The sequence below is a fragment of the Blennius ocellaris genome, assembly GCF_963422515.1.
Source record: "Blennius ocellaris genome assembly, chromosome: 9".
Classification (NCBI taxonomy): Eukaryota; Metazoa; Chordata; class Actinopteri; order Blenniiformes; family Blenniidae; genus Blennius; species Blennius ocellaris.
In genome coordinates, this window is record NC_137658.1 from 12,276,506 (window position 1) to 12,297,765 (window position 21,260).

A 21,260-nucleotide genomic window follows, 5' to 3' on the forward strand; every position below is an offset into this window, starting at 1 on the left:
AGCCAGCAGACAGTGTCCATATTGCCAGGGGAGCTGTGCTACCTGATAAGCGGAGGTAGGAGCTCTCTGACACATCTGTCTGCTTGATGAGCCAAGTGTCAAAGCCCCCCAAAGTGCTGGATGGAGTGCATCAATAAACGACTTTAATCCCCTCCTGGGGCCAATGTCCTCCCACTAATAAGGGATCGCCTTACACCACTGGCAGTAAGGAGAGGGGTAAAACTGGCTTGGCATGCGTCTCGGCACACAGGGATGTACTGTACACTGGGAATTGTCCGTACACAGGTAACGGGCTGTAAATCACACGTGCCTGCTGTTGCTTTAATTGCTGGACCGAATTGGTGTTTTATTCCCTCGTTCCTCTTAAGTCCCCTTCCTCTAATCATCACTCTCTCCCTCACTGCAACATCTCATTCTTCTTATTGTTGTTGGTTTTTTTTTTGTTTTTTTTCTTTCTGGTATTTCAGGCTGCCTGTCCCTCCTCCACTGCAAATCAAACTCTGCCCCAGACAGTCTCACTTGCCAGACAGAAGTGGAAAAGCAGTGGGACGGGGGCCGAGCTGTATCGGTTGTGCTGAAGGACGTGTGGGTTGTGAGCATCCGCAGGGAAGATCCAATGAGTGTCCTCGTCGGAGTGACCCTAATTAACCACATATTATCTGCAGGCTGTGTGGAGGATTAAGGCCCTCAGCTCTGGGCCCTATAGGCCCACAGACCCATGGACAGAAAACCCTGCGCAAAAGCTCACTTCGTATTCCACCTCAAAGCAAGAAACCGAGGGAGGCAGGGGCATGAGGGTGGCCCATAAAAAAGAAAGAAAGTGCAAAGCATGCTGCAGGGAAAGACAGGTGGCTCGAAGCATATCTACAGTTCAGGACCTTTCTATAATGAGCGAATAAACAAAGCAAATACAAAGTGCAATGTACAGTGCAACAGTAAAATGTATTGCTCATATCTGGCCCCCTCACAAGGACATAATTCGGCTTTGTCTGTCACTTCCTGGAAATAACCCTCCCTCCTGCCCAGGTGCAGTGTGAGCAAACTAAAGTTTCTGTAGGAGGAGGGGATCAGTATTCTGTTGAGAGATAATGAGCTCATTTTCTCGTTTGACATTAGAAATCCCAGAAAATGAACACTTCGCCATGTTGACAGGTTGTCATATACGCAGCGTCAACAAGGCAATGCAATCTGGGAACGACACAAAACCCCTCATTGATGCAGCACAATAAGCAGCCCCCACAGGCAGCCACAGCCTCCGATTTCTGTGGAAAACATTTCAGTAGCAGCTGTGACATACCTCATTTCAGATGAAAGACGAGCCAATATCAACAACACGATTAAACAGAAGATTAAGTGACATCAACCAACCAACTGTTAGAAAAATCCAAAGGTTATAGCTCGTAGAGCGCGCCGTTTCTTTAAGTGTAATGCGTTATTACAAGTGTTACGAGCTGCTCATGAACATATTTCACATTTGCATAACATCACACGGCTGTATGAAATAGTGCAGTGTTAACAGTTCAAGCATTTACAAGGCTTTCATGAAGTATTATGGGCTAAATCTGTCCTTTGCTAACCCCGCTGTGTATCCCCTACTCTGCATCACTGTAACGTGGCCCTGCGCTGTAATTCAGGCTCACGCTGTCACTTACCTCGGTCCGTGTCGTAGAGGTAGACAAACTTCTGCCATTTGTAGTGCGAGAGCAGGCTGAGGACAGCACCCCGGAGGGCGGGCCGCATCTGGATGACAAACTGCACCTCATTATCGGTGGGGTAACTGGGTGTGACAAAGGAGGTGTGCAGAGCGCCGCAGAACGAGGTCAAGGTGTTCATGGACTTCTTGTCGTAGAATCCGAAGATGGCGTACACCCCGCGGGAAAACTGAGAGCAAACTGGGGAGAGAGGGAGAGGGCGAGAGGGCGCCAGTGTTAAAACACTCGTCAGCAAAATGCGTGCGTGCAATGGCAAAGATGTGAGCCTCAACACTTTAAGGCAGCGATAGAGCATTTGAGTTATTTGACACACCACTAATGGCCAGTTAAAAGTTCATGACACTCTAAATATCCCATGCACTTTGAAATATATTATTGAAAATAAAATGTGTGTATATATAAATATATATATATATATATATATATTTAACAGTTGCTTGAAGTGTTTTCCTGTTTATAATATTCACATACAGCGTCACAATGTTTTATGTTTCAAATAAAGCCGTTTTCTTTTATGGAGCACATATTCATCATTCCTCGAAAATTCAAATTCCAGCGATGCCGTCAGGGTTACATCATCTTGGATTGGAGAAAAGTAAAAGAAGAAAAAAAAGAAGAAGGAATTATAAGACACCAAAGTGAAGTGGGGGTTGGCACTTGAAAGAAGTGAGCTTTTACTGGTGTGATATAACAGTTTAATGAAATACTGCAAAGCCACTGTGACCACAGATATTACCATTGTGTGAAATCTCCCAAAACACTCTCCTTAATTTAGGATCGATCTACTTAGTAACGAGAATAATTGGCAGTCACACGAGAAAATGATACACATTTTTTGTGTGATTTATACACCATGTTAACACCTTCCACTATATCTGATATTAATGCAGAATTCTGTCATTTTTAGGGTGTTTCAGTGAAATACTCACCTATAGTCTCACTATGCCTAAAATAAATGTTGTCTTTATCTGCTGCCTCTACTGCACAGTTCTAGAATGGGTTTAATCATGTGTTTGCTTGCTTACTCAGTATTATAGTACTGTTAATCCTTAATCCAGCACAGTTTTGATAAGGTGGGGTGGTTAGGACAAAGGCCTTTTGTATTCGTTTCATAGATTACTTGTTTATGGATGCACTGTTGTGGATTTCGCTGTTTTATCGGGTAGAAATAAATGAAATAAAAACAATAGCCTAAAGCCGTTGAGGGGTTAACGTTGTTTCATCTGCATCTGGCAAACACAAATGTGCTTTAATGCACCATGCACAAAGAAGACGGCATTGGCAAATGGAAGCTGTGTGTGTGTGCGTGTGGACATGCGTGCTGCTATGAAGTGTCAGGAAAGAAACGTCTCTCCATTCAGCCAAGATCCCCAGCTCCCACTAGGAGCTCCCACCAGTTATCGCTCTGCTCCCTCATCCACAGTGAACGACTCACTGCAGCACTCACAGTCGCTGTGAGCGCCGTGGCCGCGGCCGCCGCTGTGGCCGCCGCAGCCGCCGCTGCCTGTCGCTGCCTCTGTTGCCTCCCACGGAAGAGCAAGAAAAAGACAACTCTCTCTGCCTCGAGTGAAAAGTGAATGCTGAATCACTTTCAATGACCTTATACCCACGTCGATGCGAGCTGATGCCACGGTGTCAGTTACACCTACATTGCTTTTATCCACGCTTGGATGACAAATGAGATCCGGTAAGAGCAGAGCCTTTACAATGAAAAAAAAATAATAATAAATTTAAATTGGCCAAAATTGAGTTTTAATAAAGCACCCTTGGAGATCTGCTTCCTCATAAAAAATAATGTCTTTAACTAGCTATTCAGTAAAAACATTTAACTGAAATAATTAAAGGTTGAAGAATAAAATGGTAAATTGTTTGTGTATACAATCATTCAAATGTTTTTCACAACCACTACAGGAAATGAATACCTCAGCACGATGAGCAATTTTCTGTCTTTTTTTTTTTCAGCATGTGTATCTTACATTACTTACTTCCGTTTGTTTGTGTATTCATCATGCACTCTAGTGGGACAGCGTAAATTGTTAGGCAGAGGTGACTTCGATTCAGTCAGACGCCATTAATGCATAAACTAATATTCAGAGCTACAGGTGTGTTTTGCTTTCCTACCCTATCATGAATAAATGTTCACTTATTCTGATTGACTCTGAAGTGTTCCCGCTGGGTAATCAAGCATTCGTAACATCCGTAAACACTTTGAATATTCCAGTACAGTGGTTAGATGACAGGGGGGGAAGGGTCTACCCAGGCATATGCCATGACGAGACAGAGTACTTGATTCTGATTGGCTGTTGGATAACCATTCAAAGTCGTTTAGAGGAATGTATCAACGAGAGCGTTGTCACTTGTTTAAATGTTGATCTGAAAAAGAGATGTTAGTATTCCAACTGAAAACAATCCATCGGCAGGCTGACGGTTTGCATTTTGTGCCTTCAACATTCTCGAGCTAAAGCTGCACATATAAACAACCGTGTTACTTAGTTTTCCCTTTCTACCCATGATTATTGGCGTGTCTTTGTGCAGAGTGACACTCCAACCCGCTGAAGCTTTTCTGATGCTCAGTTATTAACATGACACCTCTTATGTGTCCATCTCTTTAAGCACAATTGCTGTGTGAATGAGAGATGGAGTCACTGGTGGGATTTGACTCATCCTTTTTAATTCTATTCCCTCCCTATCTGTCCTGGCACAGACACCTCTTCCAAGGTATAAGCATCCATTCTGAGCCACAGCTAGATGCATACTCACATACACACGAGGGCCGGGCTGTGCGCGGATGGAAACGTGAGCACATGCGTACACACACAAGCATGCGTTCGCACACACACACACAGCTGCTTGATAAGTGAATCAACAGATGGACAGCAGTATTGTGGGTAAGTGCTGCAGGGTGAGTGGTGCAATCTCCTACACTGAATGGGAGCCAGGAGGAGTTGCAGCTCTTGTCGAGGCCCGGTTTCCTCTGCACTCCCTCTTAATTTGGGCCAGTACTGACACAGAACCTACCCTGGGAGAGCAGATCTGGCACTCTCCCTCTCTCCGCTCAGCTGTCCTCTGCTTATTAGGTTGAGCTTTGAGCAAGCCCAAGCTTCAATAAACAGATACGTCCAGACCGTATCGTCTTGCTGCACTCACACCCCTCATCATGTCTCTACGCCCCCACGCCAGTGTTGCAGCCTTTTGAGCGCTGCCACCTCATTGTAGTTGAAAGCTTTATGTGCTACAGCGATGCCTTGAGGAGTGATCTGAACTCCTTCTATATTCCTCTCATAGTGGTGATGTTAATAACAGTGTTCCACACAGACAGTGATATGTCCTGTTTTTATGGGCCCACACCCTCAGCTCTCAACGGTTCAGATCTTCCAGCCGGTGCTGCGGTTCTGCACCATCGCGGAACTTTTTGTCTGCAGTGAACGCTCGCTCTTCGATCTCCACCAGCACTTTCATGTTCCCGAGCCCTCGCAAACATCATTAGATTTGAAAAAGCTGGGTTTCACCGAGATGCATGTGTATGGATGTGTGTGTGTGCCATGTAGGCCTGACCACAGTTTGTCTAACAGTTCATACAATTAATAGAAGCAGCAGTATTGATTCTCATTGGAGTGCCGTAAGCCGGGCTGTGGAAAGACCTTTTGTTTTCTCACCCTTTAATCACTGCTGGTTCATTTTCATGGCGAGAGGCCAACCAGGAAAACCACATCTTAGTGCTTGTTGGGTTCAGAAGGTGTTTATGCTCCGTGGCCTGCAGATGAGAGTAAATCTGAGCTGCAAAAACCTTAAAACCTAAAGTACAGTAAGTGGCTGGGAGTCATGAGTGATTGAAGAAATATGCAATCTCCTTTGTAAAATAGAAAACAGGTACAACCATTATTTTTCAAAACTGCTGAGAGAAAATTGAACGAACCAATTTTGCGTGTCAAGAGAGGGAAAACAAAGAAGTGCTGGCTCTTATCGTGAACAGCAGGGTTCGCCTGTAAGGAGAGCAGAAGTGGGGTTTTTTTAATGACATATTTTTGAGTAACTTTTTTAATTAATGTGCATTTTTGTTTTAAGCTGACCCAATTTGCTACTTCACTAATTTGCCGTGCATGGACTTTTTCAACCTTTCATTTTAAAGAAACTCTATATATTTGAGTGCGAATAACGATGGCTGAATGGTTATTAGTACATAAACTAGAGAGAAAGAAACTTTAACCAACTTAGAATGAAAAAACTTAAAACTTCTCTGCAGTGAAAAGCAGAGTCAGCCAGATAAATATCATCAAATAAATTTTTTTTTTAATAAATAATAGCAATCTGTGCAGGAAGAATTGATTGCACACTCATTGCTGCTGCTCAAATTGTTCCAGCCTGAAGATTATATTATAGTGTATATATAGCGGGCTTGTCTTCAAAGCATTGAATTTGTGACAGATCATCTCCCTTATTGCCCTTTTAATCCAAATTCAGATTTTCTTTTCTTTTTTTTCTTTTTTTTTTAATCTTTCTTGCTGTCTCTCCAATGAGTTTAACTACCGTAACTCCACCAACACTTCCAGCTTCTTGTTACCAAATTAAATTTTTGTGCTTGCTCACACTCAGCTCTCCATCCTCCAGTAGCAACCCTCATTTAAACACATGTCGTCAATCCCACTATTATTCATAGCTGATCAGCCACAAAATACATGCAAAATAAGCGGAATCTATTAGCATGAGCGTACTCTTTCGCAATTGTTATTTAGGATTTTAATTCATCATGACATCCTATTTAAGTCTGTGTATATATGTGGAGGGTTTGTTTGAGTTGCTCAAAATCAACATGTGCTTCTTTAACCAGAACAATAATGACACGCGTGAGGAAAAAGTGATTAAAAAACACATGGAGAAAGGAATGGATAAATCCATTGAAATCACATTTTTTTACTGAAGCATTTATTTGATTTTGTGATTTGTTTTGGGTTGTTTTTTTTTTCAAATCAAAACTAAACTGAAGTGAAGAAAAGATCCAAATACATTAAAAGTATTTCATGACTTCTTTTCTTTCAGAGATGTCTTCCCATGCGGCGCTAAACTTCTTCGCCTTTAACACCCCTTGGTCTCTCTCCTCTGCGCTATCGTCACTATCCTCTTTGACCTCTTCTTTTGTTGCTTGCATTTTTTTTTTTTTTTACCTCGGCCATCTGGTTGTCCCCCAAAGCACACTACCTCTTCAAGCATGGCAGTATCTCTCTCCACCTGAGTGCATCTCTTTCCCTCTCAGATTGTTCCCCCCATAATATCTCTGCGCTCCATCAGTGGACCAAAGATTGCTGCTCCACTTTGGAAAGATCCCCAAAAATATATATATAAATGACACAGTACTGGCACGGGGCTGCTGTGGAGAGAAGCACCAGCCTCTTGTCTCGCTGTGATTAAATACAAGGGAAACAAATGTGGCGCCCGATGTGGAAATGAGGTGGTTGAACCTGTCTCAAACTCTGAAGCGATGACACATCAGCTGAAATGATTTGGTGATTGTGTGTCACCATGAATTTCATTCATGCTAATTTACTCACAAGTCTTCAGACAACTATCTGTGCACTGACAGCCATTACAAGGACCTGCATGAAGACACTCCACATCATCGGCCTCCTTTTCTTCTCCTCCTCCTTGTATCTCACTTGCCCCTTTTTTTTTTCTTCCTCTGCAGCTAACCGTGCCTCCTCCCTTCTTCTCCCTCCTCCTCTTCCTCCCCTTTCCTGCTGCAGGGAACCATGCATCCCGTCTCCAGTTCACTGGTCAAACACACACAGTGTGCCGCCCTCATTCCCTTCTATAATCAGGACACTCAGCAGTGCTACGGGGATGTTACATTTCTGATGCATCACTTGAGATGGCTGGCCTGGAATGCTACTTCAGTAGGATATGTGGTATCCTGCAGGCACGCTGAGCTAATTCATAAAAAAAACCCCACAAAAAAACCACCCTTTCATGCACTTGGAGTATTTGGACTTCCATGCTCTTTTGTGGCCCATGAGCCAAAGCCTTGCACAGCCTTGGGAAGAAGGCCAGCAACAGTAAATGTCAATGATGATTGTATCGCTTTTGCTGCTTTCCTCGCCTCTTTCACAAAACCCACACTCTCACTTTCTTTCCTTGGCTCCGTTGTTTCTCCCCTCAGCCACTCGTCCTCCATTCCCTGCCTGTATCTCGGGTCTTCTCCTCCCTCTGGCCCTCGTGGCTGCTCTCACTGGTACTCCCGCCCCCCCACCAGGAACAACCAGTCCTGTGCTGAAGAAGGGACGCTGTCGTGGGGAGAAAGCTTGTAGGGGCCTGGGGGAATGTATCAGCTCTTGTCATATTGAGATGTGAAGTGCTTGAGACTGTTAAGCCAAGATTCAAGAACTGCTCAAGAGTGATGGCGCCGTGAAACGGTGGAAAGAAGCTGTTTCCAGTCCTGCTGAATCAACTCCCACTACTTCTTTATAGTAGAAACTTTATGCTTGTTGACTCCAGTGACAACAGAAAATCAATAAATACAGATTCAGTACTTACTACAAAAGTAGATTTTTGAGTCTACCGAGACTGCAAAGGGGTCATTTCATATATATAATGATGTAATCATGAGAAACCGCAGTACAGGTGCAGCAATGGCCATAGAGTACAAATATGCATATGCTCAGAACAAAAAAGACTGCAAGGCAGCACAATAAGCAAGTTCTGAGAATAAGAAAAGATAAAATGCATTCTTCATATTTGTGGGCTTCCAGGTAAGCATATACTGAGTTTGACCTCTCCAGGTGCCTTTACAGCAAAAAAAACAAAAAACAAAAACAACATTCACTCTGAAGCATTTGAGAAAGTTTCATCATTGTTTCATTGAAGTCAAGACTTGTCGTGTGTCCTGCGTTTAAACCTGTGCTTTCGTGTGTGTGTGTGTGTGTGTGTGTGTGTGTGTGTGTGTGTGTGTGTGTGTGTGTGTTCTTATACATGTACATGTGTTAGAGCAGTGCAGTCCATGATGGATGAAGGGGAGTATGGAGCCTGCCCTTAGGATGTTCTGTCACTAAGGCTGCTTAGCCTCGAGCTCAGCCGCACACAGAGCACGTCGGTCATCCCGAGGACAGGTTTCTAACTTCCTACGGTCACTTTTCCCCAGTCATCTTACCCAACTAAAATTCTCAAATTTAGTTGTTGATTTTTTTTTTACTTCATCTTGAAATGAATTTATGTTATTCCAGCCAAATAAAACAGCAATGAAATATACATGATTAGCTTTCATAACAGAAAATGAATGTGAGGTTTATTGTATCTATAAAGCGCACGCAACTGCAAATTGTAAACGCCCAACATTTCCTTCTTTGCTAAATATGGTAATAAAAGTCACAACGCACAATAACATTAATGAGTCGAATAAGCGTGTCTGCATCAACGTGGGTCTGAATGGCAGCATGTGATGAATGTACAATTAGGATAAGCAGTTGTTTTCAGTGTCAGGATAAATAAAAATGATGCCATACACCACAAAACATGTATGAAAACTTGATCCATTTGTAATAAGACAAATAACATGATATGGTGGCAAGTCGCTGCCAAAATGTGTTAGCACAAATAAGATAAATGTGCATGAATATGAGGGAGCCGCGGACGCAACTCAATGAGCCGTGCAGAATGACTGATCTTGTGTAGGCAAAACTGTGTCCTGTAAAAAAAAACAAACAAGCTGAAATATTCACCCGCTGGTCAGAGTAGTTGTCTCTTTATTCTCTTTTGGGGGGGGGGGGGGGGGGGGGGGGGGCATGGTATTGCAGTAAGTAGGTAGAGCCAGTCATCATTGTATCCTCACATATGTATGTGATTAGTTAAAGTCTTCATGTCTTATGTTGCCTGACTGATGCTGTACCAGTCCCATGGAAGGAGCTGTGGAGACATTTTCTCAGTATATATTTGACAGAAAACCCAGTTTGGAATGGCAGTGTATGGATGAATTAACTTTTCAGAATCTCCCTCAAATAGTTTTGTCAAAATAAAATAGAAAAAAAAGCATATTCTTATATATAAACATGCATATTTAAAAAGAAATACTGATAAGTACACATTTATTAAATCCAACCTCTTCTACAGTTTTTGTAAAACAATATGCTTTCCTTCTTTGTTGTACAAAAAGAAAACATTACACCATACCCATGTATTTGATTCATTTCAGCTTGAAAAGAATGTGTTATTACGATCTAGACATCGAACCTCATGAATGATTCTTATTGCTCTTTTCTGTTGAATGATTTGTGGATGCAATGAACTTTTGGAATGTCCCAAACCACTCCATGGTAATTTAAATATGGTAGTATGAGTACAGTGCGGAATATGTAATGATTTATGATCTAGAAGATGTTCTACTTTCTTAAGTATCAATATGCTTCTTGATCATCTGGATTGTACATCTTTAGTATGAGGTTTCCAGTTATTTTATTCCATCTATTGTGACTCCATGAAATTACATTTTGTGGACAAAGATTACTCCATCTCATTCAGCCAACAAGGTCAATATGTTTTATATTTTCGGGGAAGTTATTGAACAAGATTTTATTTTTGAACTCGTAAACATCAGAAATGTATTGAACTGGCTTTACTTTTAGGTCATTTTTGTAACTGTGATTTCCTCGAACTTGAAAAACAAATAAAACCAATTATAGTGCTGCAGTCTGTTTTGCAATGCTCCTCTTGTTTTGTGGCGTTATAAATCCAGCGCACTCTTCCTTTACAGCGGTGTGCTTTCTCCCTTTAAAGCCCAAACTCATCCGCCTTTATTTGATTTCAATTGAATTGTATTTAAGGCTCAAGGAAATCCATAGCGAGAAAGATGAGCCTTAAAAAAACAGTTCAATAAATGCACAAGTTAAGGAGTACTGTTGTTTGCCAGTTCAATATTGGCTAAAATGTATCTTTTCTTATGGGATTTGGTCTGAAAGGTTCCAGTTTATGAGAGAATAGCAATTGGCCAGTGAACACAGACATTGTGATCACTAAATGAGTTTTCTACTAATAAAATAACGTGAAAATGTTCCTCCAGTCAATGTTTAGGATGCTTTAAAGATGTGGTACAGCATTTCAGAGACAGCAGCCAATCAAAAGATGCTAATCATATTTTGGGATGCAACTGGCATCATCATTTTATTTCCTAAAACAAAACCTTCAGCGAGCAGGAGAGCAGTGGGTGCTCCTTCGCTTCTTCACATTCTGCAGATTTTTTTCATGGGACCTGATGTTGCTCATGTGAGCATGAGCCAATCCTGTGAAAGCTCTCGCAGAAATAATAAACCGGCACAGCTGTTTGAATTGCACTTGCAACTCATTCATACGGTGAGACGTTGAACTCACCCACCCCTGCAATCGAGTGTTTGGCAATAATTGCCTGGAGGTATTTGCCTGAACTCTGCAAAGAAATTAGGTTAAAATTAAATCCGAATGTAAAATTTCACTACTAAATTCAACTTAGATCTCAGACAGCTCTTTGGTGAACTGCAGAAGACAATTGTAAGTAATACTAAACTTTGTGGAATGTTTGTGGTACAAAAAAATAGTATCTGATTAGAAGAGTTCTGTTTAATGAAAAAATAAAAAAATGAAATGAATACATTCATAAATTAAAGATATTTTTTAATTCAAAGAAAATATTTTCTTGTAATTTCTGGGACAAAACTGCCTCAGTCACACTCTTGACATGGGCTAGTTATATGATGCGGGTAAAACAGCACGATCTGTTCAATAAATGATGGATGCTACTTCCCCAGAGGCGAGCAGCCTCATCGACAGCTAGCCTGAGCAAAATAATAAGAATAAGAATAATTTTGCTCAAAATATGACTGCATCTAATAGATCAGCAAGGTGTTAATATAGAATTAAAATCAATATTTTTTATTTAAGACACAAAAAGATGATGGTCTCCAATATATTAGCAGGCAGCCACCTAAACTTCAGCCAAAAACAGTCTGGGGTCTAGCATATTGTCAAGGTACCATGTAACACGGAAAGGTTGATATTAGAAATTGTGCTTTCGCCTCAAAGTAAAGAGGTTGTGGGTTTGAATCCAAGCGTTGTGATGGACTGGCCTGTCCATGTTGTACTTTGCCCTCAACTGTAGTTTGCTTGGATTGGCTCCAGCACTCCGAAACAGAAGGGAGTGGGATTGAAGATGGATGGATGGAAATAATGACCAGGTCATCCTTGGGCCCACTTGACATCAACAGCTGTTATTGTACACTCAAAATGTTACACCTGCACAATCTACTGCCATCCGTAATGAGAGCTCTGCCATGAGTCATCTGTTTTAAAAGGTAATACCATTCAGTTATGCTTGTTAAGGTTCCAATTAAACTCTTTCAGAGGTGTTGCATAATGTTGCATATTAAAATGTGTGTCAAAGAAACTTATATAGAAAAACTGAACATTATGACATAAGTAAATGTGCTGTAAATTTGTGAAGGTAGATCAAATTAAATGAGCAGTGAGGTCACGTGGACAACAGCCTTTTACGCTAATAAGGAGATGGTTGTGGGTGTTTGGAACTAAACACTCATTCAGTTGAGTGAACACTTTCTGTCACGGAGCCACCACTGGCACATGATAGCTTTTTTCTTTGGATCAGTGTTTTGGTGATGGCAATTTGCACGTTTCTCGTAGTTTTAAAGATGGTTGCATTGTAAATAGAATGTGTTTATATATTTTTATTTTTTTTGTAGCATGTACAGAAAATGCAATCTGTTTTATTTTGGATGAAAAGAAGAAGTTATTGAAATCTGCTGGAATGTTTTGAATGTTTTGTGGCGCTTGACAGTTGGGTCTTCCTCAGCTGCATTGGAAGGGAGATGGAGATCACCTGTGAGCTGCAGAGCTCCGACTGATTGGACATGCCAATCAGGTCCATGGGGGATAAAAGGACAATGAGAACCTGTTTGGGAATATTTCCTTCTATCCTTGCAGAGGCTGTGACGAGACGACGGCAGTCGATTTGTTAACATTAGAGCTGCTGTTGAGCAAAGCAAATACACTTTTTTTTATTTCACTTTACGACTGAAGAATCCAGGATACAGTTTATTCACCGGTTTGTTTTTGCATGTTTTCTCTGTGTGCATGGGTGTTCTCTGTGTACTTTGGTTTCATCTGACTCTCAAGCCCACATTATTTACTTTAAAATATGATCCAATGATCCAATATCTCAGTTAAACAAGTTTTCGTACAATTTCGATCAATGAATGATTGCTACTGGCAACACTGACAATACTCATCCATCCTTCTTCTATCCTGCTGAACCTGTTCAGGGTCGCAGTGCGCTGGAGCCGAACCCAGAATACTGTGGACGAGGGCAGGATACACCCTGGACAAGTTGCCAGTCTGTCACAGGGCAAACACATAGTCAGACTGACAACCGCACAAACTCACCTTCACATTCACACTGAGGGGTTTATTGACCTCACATGCATGTTTTTGGACTGTTGGAGAAAACAGGAAATATAGTAATATATTTTAGTATTCCTGAATGAGTGAAAGGACAACTCTAAAATAACATATACATAAGTGAAACTTTGGAAAAACTATCTAAAATAAATAAATTATTGAACTTAAATGGGAATAATACCTTGATAATATGTATTTAGTGCAGCGTTTCTCACTTCTTAGGTGTTATTAAAGACTAAACCGGCTTTTTGTTAATCAAATCCACAGAATTTATTTGTCAAAAGACATTTGTCTTTTATTACCACAGCGAACCTCACAGGATTAAGTCAATTTCAAGGTCCGCATTAAAAAACGTTTCGTCGTCTTCAGCAAAACATCAAAGTTCCCACTGCTACAAATCAACGTCAAAAGACTGTACAATAAAAGCATTACTCACCCCAGCACCTGAGTTACTGAGGTCAGAAGTGGCACACATCACCAGAGTTCATTTACTATTCTCTTTCCTCTCTTGTTTTTCTCTGCAGCCCTTCTTCCATCAGCTCCTTTTCCTTTTCACCTGCCATTTGGATGATATAGTCCTGTACCTGTGCGATCGGCCGGTGAGCAATCCTCAAGGGAGTTAATGACTCTCAACTCCATCTCCTTCTGACAGATATTTTCACCTTCAAGGCCTTAGCATCGTGCTTTTGTCTGAACAGAGAACAACACGCTGGACTGAAGTCACTATGCGGGTCAATAGGAACGACATCGGAGCGATGTCTTTATTGTCATGGAAACCCCATTACTTCTTCATTATGCAGAGCGACAGGAGCAAAGGGGTCTAACCAAGAATATTGTTTAGATGTTCAATACATCGTCCATTTCAGAAGTTCTGATAACAGTGTTGTGACACAGCTGTGAGATTTGTTGGATGGAAAGTCAGCTTGATAAGATTCCACCGATATGTGCAGGAATCCCACTTTGCATCCGTAGCTTGCCATTTTTCTGACACATGCAATTAAGGACTATCTACGTGATCAGAAAACATCCCCGAACCCTCGGCCTCGTGCTTCACCTTGACAGCCATGCACAGAGATCCCAGTGCATTATGTAGAACAAACAACAATCCCAGCTCCACCAGGCACACACAACTCTCCATTTGCTGCAATGCAGAGGCAAGAGGAGTGCTACAGGACTTGTCTTATCCTTTCAAAGATGATCATTCCGCTCACCTTCAGGAGGATGTCACTGCAACACACAGGGAGGACAGCGGCTAAACGCTGACCCGTTGAGTATGGCTGTGTGCATTTTTAAGACGGATTCAGCAGAGCATGAAACATGTAAGGCTTATGATATTCTGTAATTGGATTTCCTGGAAGCTGGTGACAAAGTCCCTCACACACTACTAATCCTCCCAATCAGCACTGTGGGCCTAAAGCATGCTCCTCTTTGCAGGATGATTGTGAAAGAGGAGAAGAGAATGGTGCATAACTTGAGGAAGACCATGGGAATTGTGGTCGATGAGGGGTGTGGACTGTGTGTGTGTGTGTGTGTGTGTGTGTGTGTGTGTGTGTGTGTGTGTGCGTGTGTGTGTGTGTGTGTGTGTGTGTGTGTGTGTGTGTGTGTGTGTGTGTGTGTGTGTGTGTGTGTGTGTGTGTGTGTGTGTGTGTATGTCTGGGGCAACTGCATGAGGACAGACCACCACTTAAAGGTGTACCTGTATCACCTATCGCAGTGTAATCACCGTCTGGTGGGAATGACATGAAATAGAGGAGGCGGGGTGACAAAGACAGCGATGAAATAGAGCTCAGACGACTCAGTTCAACACTGCAGAAAACATTTAAATTGTTGGCTGTGGGAGTGATTTTTGGTATTTGCCTTCACATGAAATGGAGAAGATTGGCTCTGCGGAATCACAGAACATGAACAAATCCTGCCACCATGTTAATACATTTAAATTGATAGTTTGAGAAACTCTTTTAAATTATTTAAGGTGATTGCAAGAGAGCCGGGCTTCACTGACTTAAAAATGTGTGATGATATACAGTGCCGCGCCCAACTGCCTTGTTTTGAGTCCAATTCTGCACAGCAGGGAAAATTCCTGGCAGCTGAAAATCGCTCCTGTTCTTCTACTTATTCGGATGATTGAAAAGAGAGAAGAGTAAACTCTATGGATGTCAGACAGGCAAATATATTTTTCCATCAATGTCAGAATGCTTGGGTATTTTTCTTGTGCTCCTGTATGCCATCACTTCTATCTCTACTTACTAAGCCAGTTTCCCTTTGTCTTTTTTTTCTCGTTTTCTCATCAGCGAGACAAAAATGCAAGGAGTCTTGAAATCTCCATATTCCAGTTAGAGAGCACATCATCTGAGTTTAATGTTTCCTGACTGGTTGCTTTTGTCCTTTAGGGGGATTTCAGATTCCCATGTCTCATGTACGTCTTAAATGCACAAAGCTGAGAGTGTGCTGCACAGGGACACCTAGAGGGAATAACTATCTGGCAATCTTATGAAGTCTTCTTCCTGCGCATGTAAACTAAGCCTTTGCCCCTGGTGTTGCTAATCAAATTACATATCACCATTCATATCCTATGGCATGAAAACCAATCCATTGAAGGATTGCCATTGTGAGACTTGATTACGGGGCCAAATTTTAAAGCAGCACATTTCCAGGACTAGTCTCTTCCAGCACTTTGTCATTCTCTGAAGAATAATAGAATACGTCAATTCAGAGGGCAGGAGATGGTACTAGTTGTTTAACCTTGAAGACATCGCTTAAAGACTTCCCTCTCCTTTTCAGTCTAGATGCAGGCATGGTTAAATATGTAGAGTCCAGTGCCACTTTTCATCTTATTAGTGCCCTTGCTGAGACGGCGCCTCATCCCTGAATGATAATGCTGGAAAAGGTACCAGAAAGACTGAGCAGGAAAACAGGGGCCTGTGTAAGTGAGTGAGCTGCAATCTGTTTATATTCTAAAGCTTCAGTATGCAGACCCTTAGAATGTGCCTTACTCCCCATATTTTTCTGAAACAAATCTACCCACAAAAACCAATAAAGATTTTTAGCAAAAGGACTTCAATTTAGAGCCACTTCATGGAGTGACTTGAACAAAAGAGTGCAATCAGTTTTCTCCCATTACTGAAAAATACAAACTCTATTATATTCTGAGAGGACTTTTAATATCTATTTGCTAGTAACGAATGCCAAATAAAAGAATTGGTGTCAGTTTGATTTCTAGTTTTATATGATCTGCATGTTCCAATAAAGGCAAGTCACAATAAGCTGAAAGCTTTGAGATTTTCCGTTTTGACAGGACAAAGATGGAGCATGATGGAATTTGCGTCAGTTCACACAAATTCAAAATTCATTTCAGAAAAGCATGAACGCTGTATGATTTTGGCTGTGAGAACTGATCACAGAGGGCTGATAGAAGAAAACAAATCATTCAATGTGTGCTCATGCAATAGGAGTCTTCTTTACTCCTGCGTGTTTCAGCCCTTTACAAGGTGACCGATAGGGCTAAAAAGGCTTTACTCAGAGACAAACCTCTGAAAGTGGGAGTCAAATGTTTGCTGACTTTTCAAAAACTTTGTCCACTCTGGAGCAATTTCCAAACTTAAGCTTCTTTATGCATAAAGGCCCCAAAGTCTATCCCTTTACAGCTTAGGGATGGTACTTGTACAGCAGCGGCAGCAGCAGTAGCAACACTACAATAGGTAGGAGGAAAAGGCATTGCACAGAGTGCTAAAAAATAAGCATCAGAAGATAAAGGATATATGACAATCTGTGCCCTTGACACGTTTAAAAAGACACGTCATTCTATCTCACTGTGACTGTAGACGAGGTGGAGCAAACTGTTATAAAACCATCCCTATTCAAGCACATTGTCCATTCCTTTGTGGTAGGTTAATCTCAAAGAGCTGCGATTGGCCACTTTCCACATCACAGTCATTGTCGGCGTACCATATAAAGTGTGCGGCTTTTCTTTAGAGGTGTAGAAAAATAAGTGCATAATGCAGATGTTCAACTTTTGCACGCCCGACACGCATGTGAAGGAATGGAAGTGGAGCCGATGTGCTATCTTCTTACGATCCAGCGCCCATGCACGTCCTCAAACACAGTGAGCGGTCACTCCATCGCTACATATTTAGCACTGTGCCTCTCTCTCCTCTGCCGTTCCCTGCTTTTACAGGCATAGCTAAGCCACTGAACTCAACCATGTCTTTTTTCATCATATTCTAGCACTGTCAGAGCTGCAAAGGGCACGGGCATCTGAGAGAAGCTTTCCATTGAGGTCTTTGGAATGGATTCACTCCAAACGGCCTTTTCATTCTGCAGCTGCGATGGATTAGCTCTGTCATGGGTCCAGATGAGGTTTGCCTCCCTGATCTGCACGCCACGCTGCAGAAAATAAAGCCATACCACCGTGATAAAGAAGAGTGGAGAAAATTAAATAAAGGACAGGAATGGCACTGACAGCTACCCATTGGCTGATGATAGGATGATAAAACACTTCAATATTTCATCACACAGTCATGCATGGACACACAAACATGGACAGTGGCCTGCGAGCAACCGCCCACAGGTTTTTACGTAGCCATGTGTGAAATGGCAAGGGCCACACAACAGCACTTTCCGAATTAACCATTGGAGGGAGAAACAGAGGAGGGTCATGGTTGAAAGAGCACATCATGTTCACTTAATTCTCACTCATGGGGATAGTAAGCACTCAGGACAGGAGAACAGCGGTAAGAAACATGTAAAGCAAGATCACACCACTGCGTGTCATTTAAGCATTTTCCTCGTGTGCAAACATCTTCTTAATATCGGACTGATGGACGGAAATGGCAACAACCTTCATGATGACCAATGCACCGATGGAGCTTCAGACAGATTTACAGCGTATTACTCATGCTCATTTGATTATCACTCTTTGCAGCACTCATGCAGACGGGATTGAGCTCATGCACTCTGTGTGAATCAGTGGACAATGTGGAGTGTATTGGTGCTTGTTATGGTGACAACACAGCTAAAGTGATTTGAGAGGCCTGGGATTTGTTCTTTAGCCTTGCCCGAAGATGTTTCTGCTTCACTGTCATTAGCTGTTGAAGCCAACACATCAACAGACTTCTCTCTGACACCGCCACAGTCCCATACTTCAACTGTAATAACAGCTGCACCAAATGTATACAAGTCCACACTATCTGTTGAGGTGTGGTTCTGCTTTATCTCTTTCATAATATCAGATATGTTTAATATTACCCAGCGAGGCTTCTCATGGCAAGGCATGTCTCATTTGCATCTTGTAACACTGCAAGAAATATGCTAATGTTTTTTAGTTTTTTTTTTCCCCTCCTCTTCTCTTTCAGCCTGAATGCTAGAGTGCCCATCCACGAGTTTCACAAGGTTATGATGCTTCAGTGGCCCGGCGACTGTGAACTGTCACAAGCAATCAGTTATGATGGAGCCCTTGTTTCTGCACAGACATGCTGCTTTGGCAGGGCTCTGCTAGCGACTGCCTCTTTTGAAACTGGCCAGAAACGTGCAGATCAATCTGCTCAGTCGGCAGACGGAGCGCTGGAAGCTGGAAGCCCTGTCGCACTGTGATCCAATATTTACTAGTTGGGGGAGTACATCGTGACACTCCCTGTTGGTGTTTTGTATTCATCGCAGCTCAGCTCTGATGTCCTCTTCATTTTTGACTGTCTTTATATACAATTTAGACCTCAACACACACACACACATACACAGAGAAACCGAATGAAAAAAGATGTATTCTGAGTGGTCTTCTAAAATCAAACAACACATAGGTGCCCAATAATGCCTATTGCTGGCATCTCTATAAAGGAAATAAGTATTTTTTTTTCTTTTCTCACATGGATGTCTGACCTTGGTTAGGACAATGCAGTCAGCAGCTCACACCGAGGAAGACTACAGAGTTCCCTCTATTTCTTTAGGACCCAGTGAAGGCAGGCCAATGCAGCAACTTCCGATGAGGCACGATGCGGATGTGCTATTCCAGCTCAAGTAGGGGATTACTGATTCAGTGATTATGGGTATTGTAGAGGACTCTAGTGAATGGCCAATAGCTAGCTGAGTGTGACTGCAATGGCTGCAGGAACATAGCCGTAATGGGCATTGTGGGAGGGATTAAATATATATAGAGAGAGTGAGATAGAAATGAGAAAGACGCAGAGAGGGAGAAAAAGTTAAAAACGAAATGCTGACTTCACAACCAAAGATCTTTACAAGTGACAAGTTTTCACAATGCTTTTCCTTTTTTCTTCTTCCTCTTTTACGTGTTCCCTCCCTGGTGCACATAGGTAAATGACATTTTGAGACGAGAAATAATCTTTGCCAACAACATACCCCACTCTCTTTGAGCGATTTTGCTGACAGAGAAAACAAAATGGAAACCAGCCATAACATGGAGTTGGTGTATTTATCCCCAGTGCTCCTACGTTGAATAGTTCACCACAGTTGCCTCTCCATGTTCATTTCACTTAAAATGCACCACATGTAGGGCCTCTTTCTTATCACTAACATTTTTCTCCTGCACAGAGCACACCAGCAAATGTGTTTAATGCGCCACTACCACTCTGTGCGCCTCCCCTTGTGAGGTCCCTCATTGTGTTTATCTCTTTTTTTTTTTTTTTTTTTACAGCCAGCTCCTCTTGTTCATCGTGAGAGGCTGTGTTGATATCATCTTCAATAGAACACAGACTTAGCCTGTCATTGTTGACTTGTAGTTCAAAAACCACCCCATTATTCGAACGCTGGTGAACAGATGTGCAGTGCATAGATGGGCTGTCATGTTGCATTATGTCTTCCGGGAAAAACAGGGGCCTGATCTACACCTTGTTCATGGCTTTGCCATAAAGCACACATGTGGGTCAGTGTATCACTGACTATTCAGTACATAAAACTATGCTTGTTGAATTAAACAGATAAGGTTAGAATTTAAGCTGGAGCATGAATAGCTTCTATCCATGCATGTGTTCTTAATGCAAGAGCCTTTGTATCCAAAACAAGCATTCCTTCACAGTGCATTATATTAAGAGTGTTAGTTGCATTATATCCACAGTAATTCAGTATTGAAACTATTGGTTTTCCGGTGTTGATATTTACAGCGTGACATGCTGACACTTCATAATCATCGACCTCAATAACAATTCGATCTTGCAATTCATGATATTTGCTCAGGAAAACTGAGCAGGATATCAATACAAAGTTGAAAAAAAAATCTGTACGGACTGTCTGAACACGCCTGAAGAAGATTGAAACTGTCAGGTTTGGAGAAAGCTCTCTACCATGATGTGATGATGTGATGATGTGATGATATGATCGACCAAATCCAAAATTTGCCCCGACAAAAATATTTTCAGACTCCACAGCTGCCGAAAATGGCCAAAAGCCCATTGTGTGTGAAAGCAGGTGGAGATTTGAAGCCACCACAGTAGCGAGTGGAGGAAATCTGTTGTTTTACCAAACAACATCTGCCAGCATCATTGATTCCAAGACAAATAACACTCTGACAGCAGTACCTCTCCTCAGGTTGGGTTTAAGAGAATCGTTTGATATGCCGATTAAAAATTCAGTGTATTGAATCTGCTTTGGAGTGCGCTCAATGTTCTGTATTTTAATTTTTTTTTTCTATCTCATTACTGTTTTAGCAATGTGCTGCCTGACTGAAGACAAAAAGTCTACAGCAGAGGATGTCTCATGGCTCGTAAATTAGGTCAAAATAATTTTCCCTTTGGAGACTTGGCCTTTGGAACTTCTCCAAGCTTTAAATATGTGGTAAATATATAGAAAGGCTTCAAATTCATGTGATTATAACAAAATACTTCCAGTGATAATAATCATGTCAAGACTTTTGCAGGAAAGTTATCCATTCGCACAAAATGTAATGTAGCAGTGATTGCTGAGGTGCTTGTATAAAAATGATTAATTATTAATTTGTGTTTCATCAAAATTCTACCAATCTAAGAAGTAGTTCATCAAGTCACAATGCTTGGTTAAAAACACATTCAAATATGACTGTACTCACACAGTCACCAACCTTCTCCATGCCTCATCCTTCTTTATCTGAGCTCAGCTGCCAGTCTCTCTCCTCTGCTGACGTCCTGCTGCTCTCCTGAG

At 41.8% G+C, this 21,260-nt stretch overlaps 1 protein-coding gene across 2 annotated transcripts in view; it reads right to left on the reverse strand.

The window, feature by feature from the left end:
* The window catches only part of gria3b (glutamate receptor, ionotropic, AMPA 3b), a gene marked incomplete at both ends in the record, with an annotated part of 83,593 nt that overhangs the window by 56,208 nt on the left and 6,125 nt on the right, over positions 1-21,260 (reverse strand). For both annotated transcript variants that reach the window (XM_080502788.1, XM_080502787.1), the window contains one exon: positions 1,653-1,892. In XM_080502788.1, the coding sequence (XP_080358914.1) occupies positions 1,653-1,892 (240 nt within the window). The remainder of the gene's footprint in view (positions 1-1,652; positions 1,893-21,260) is intronic.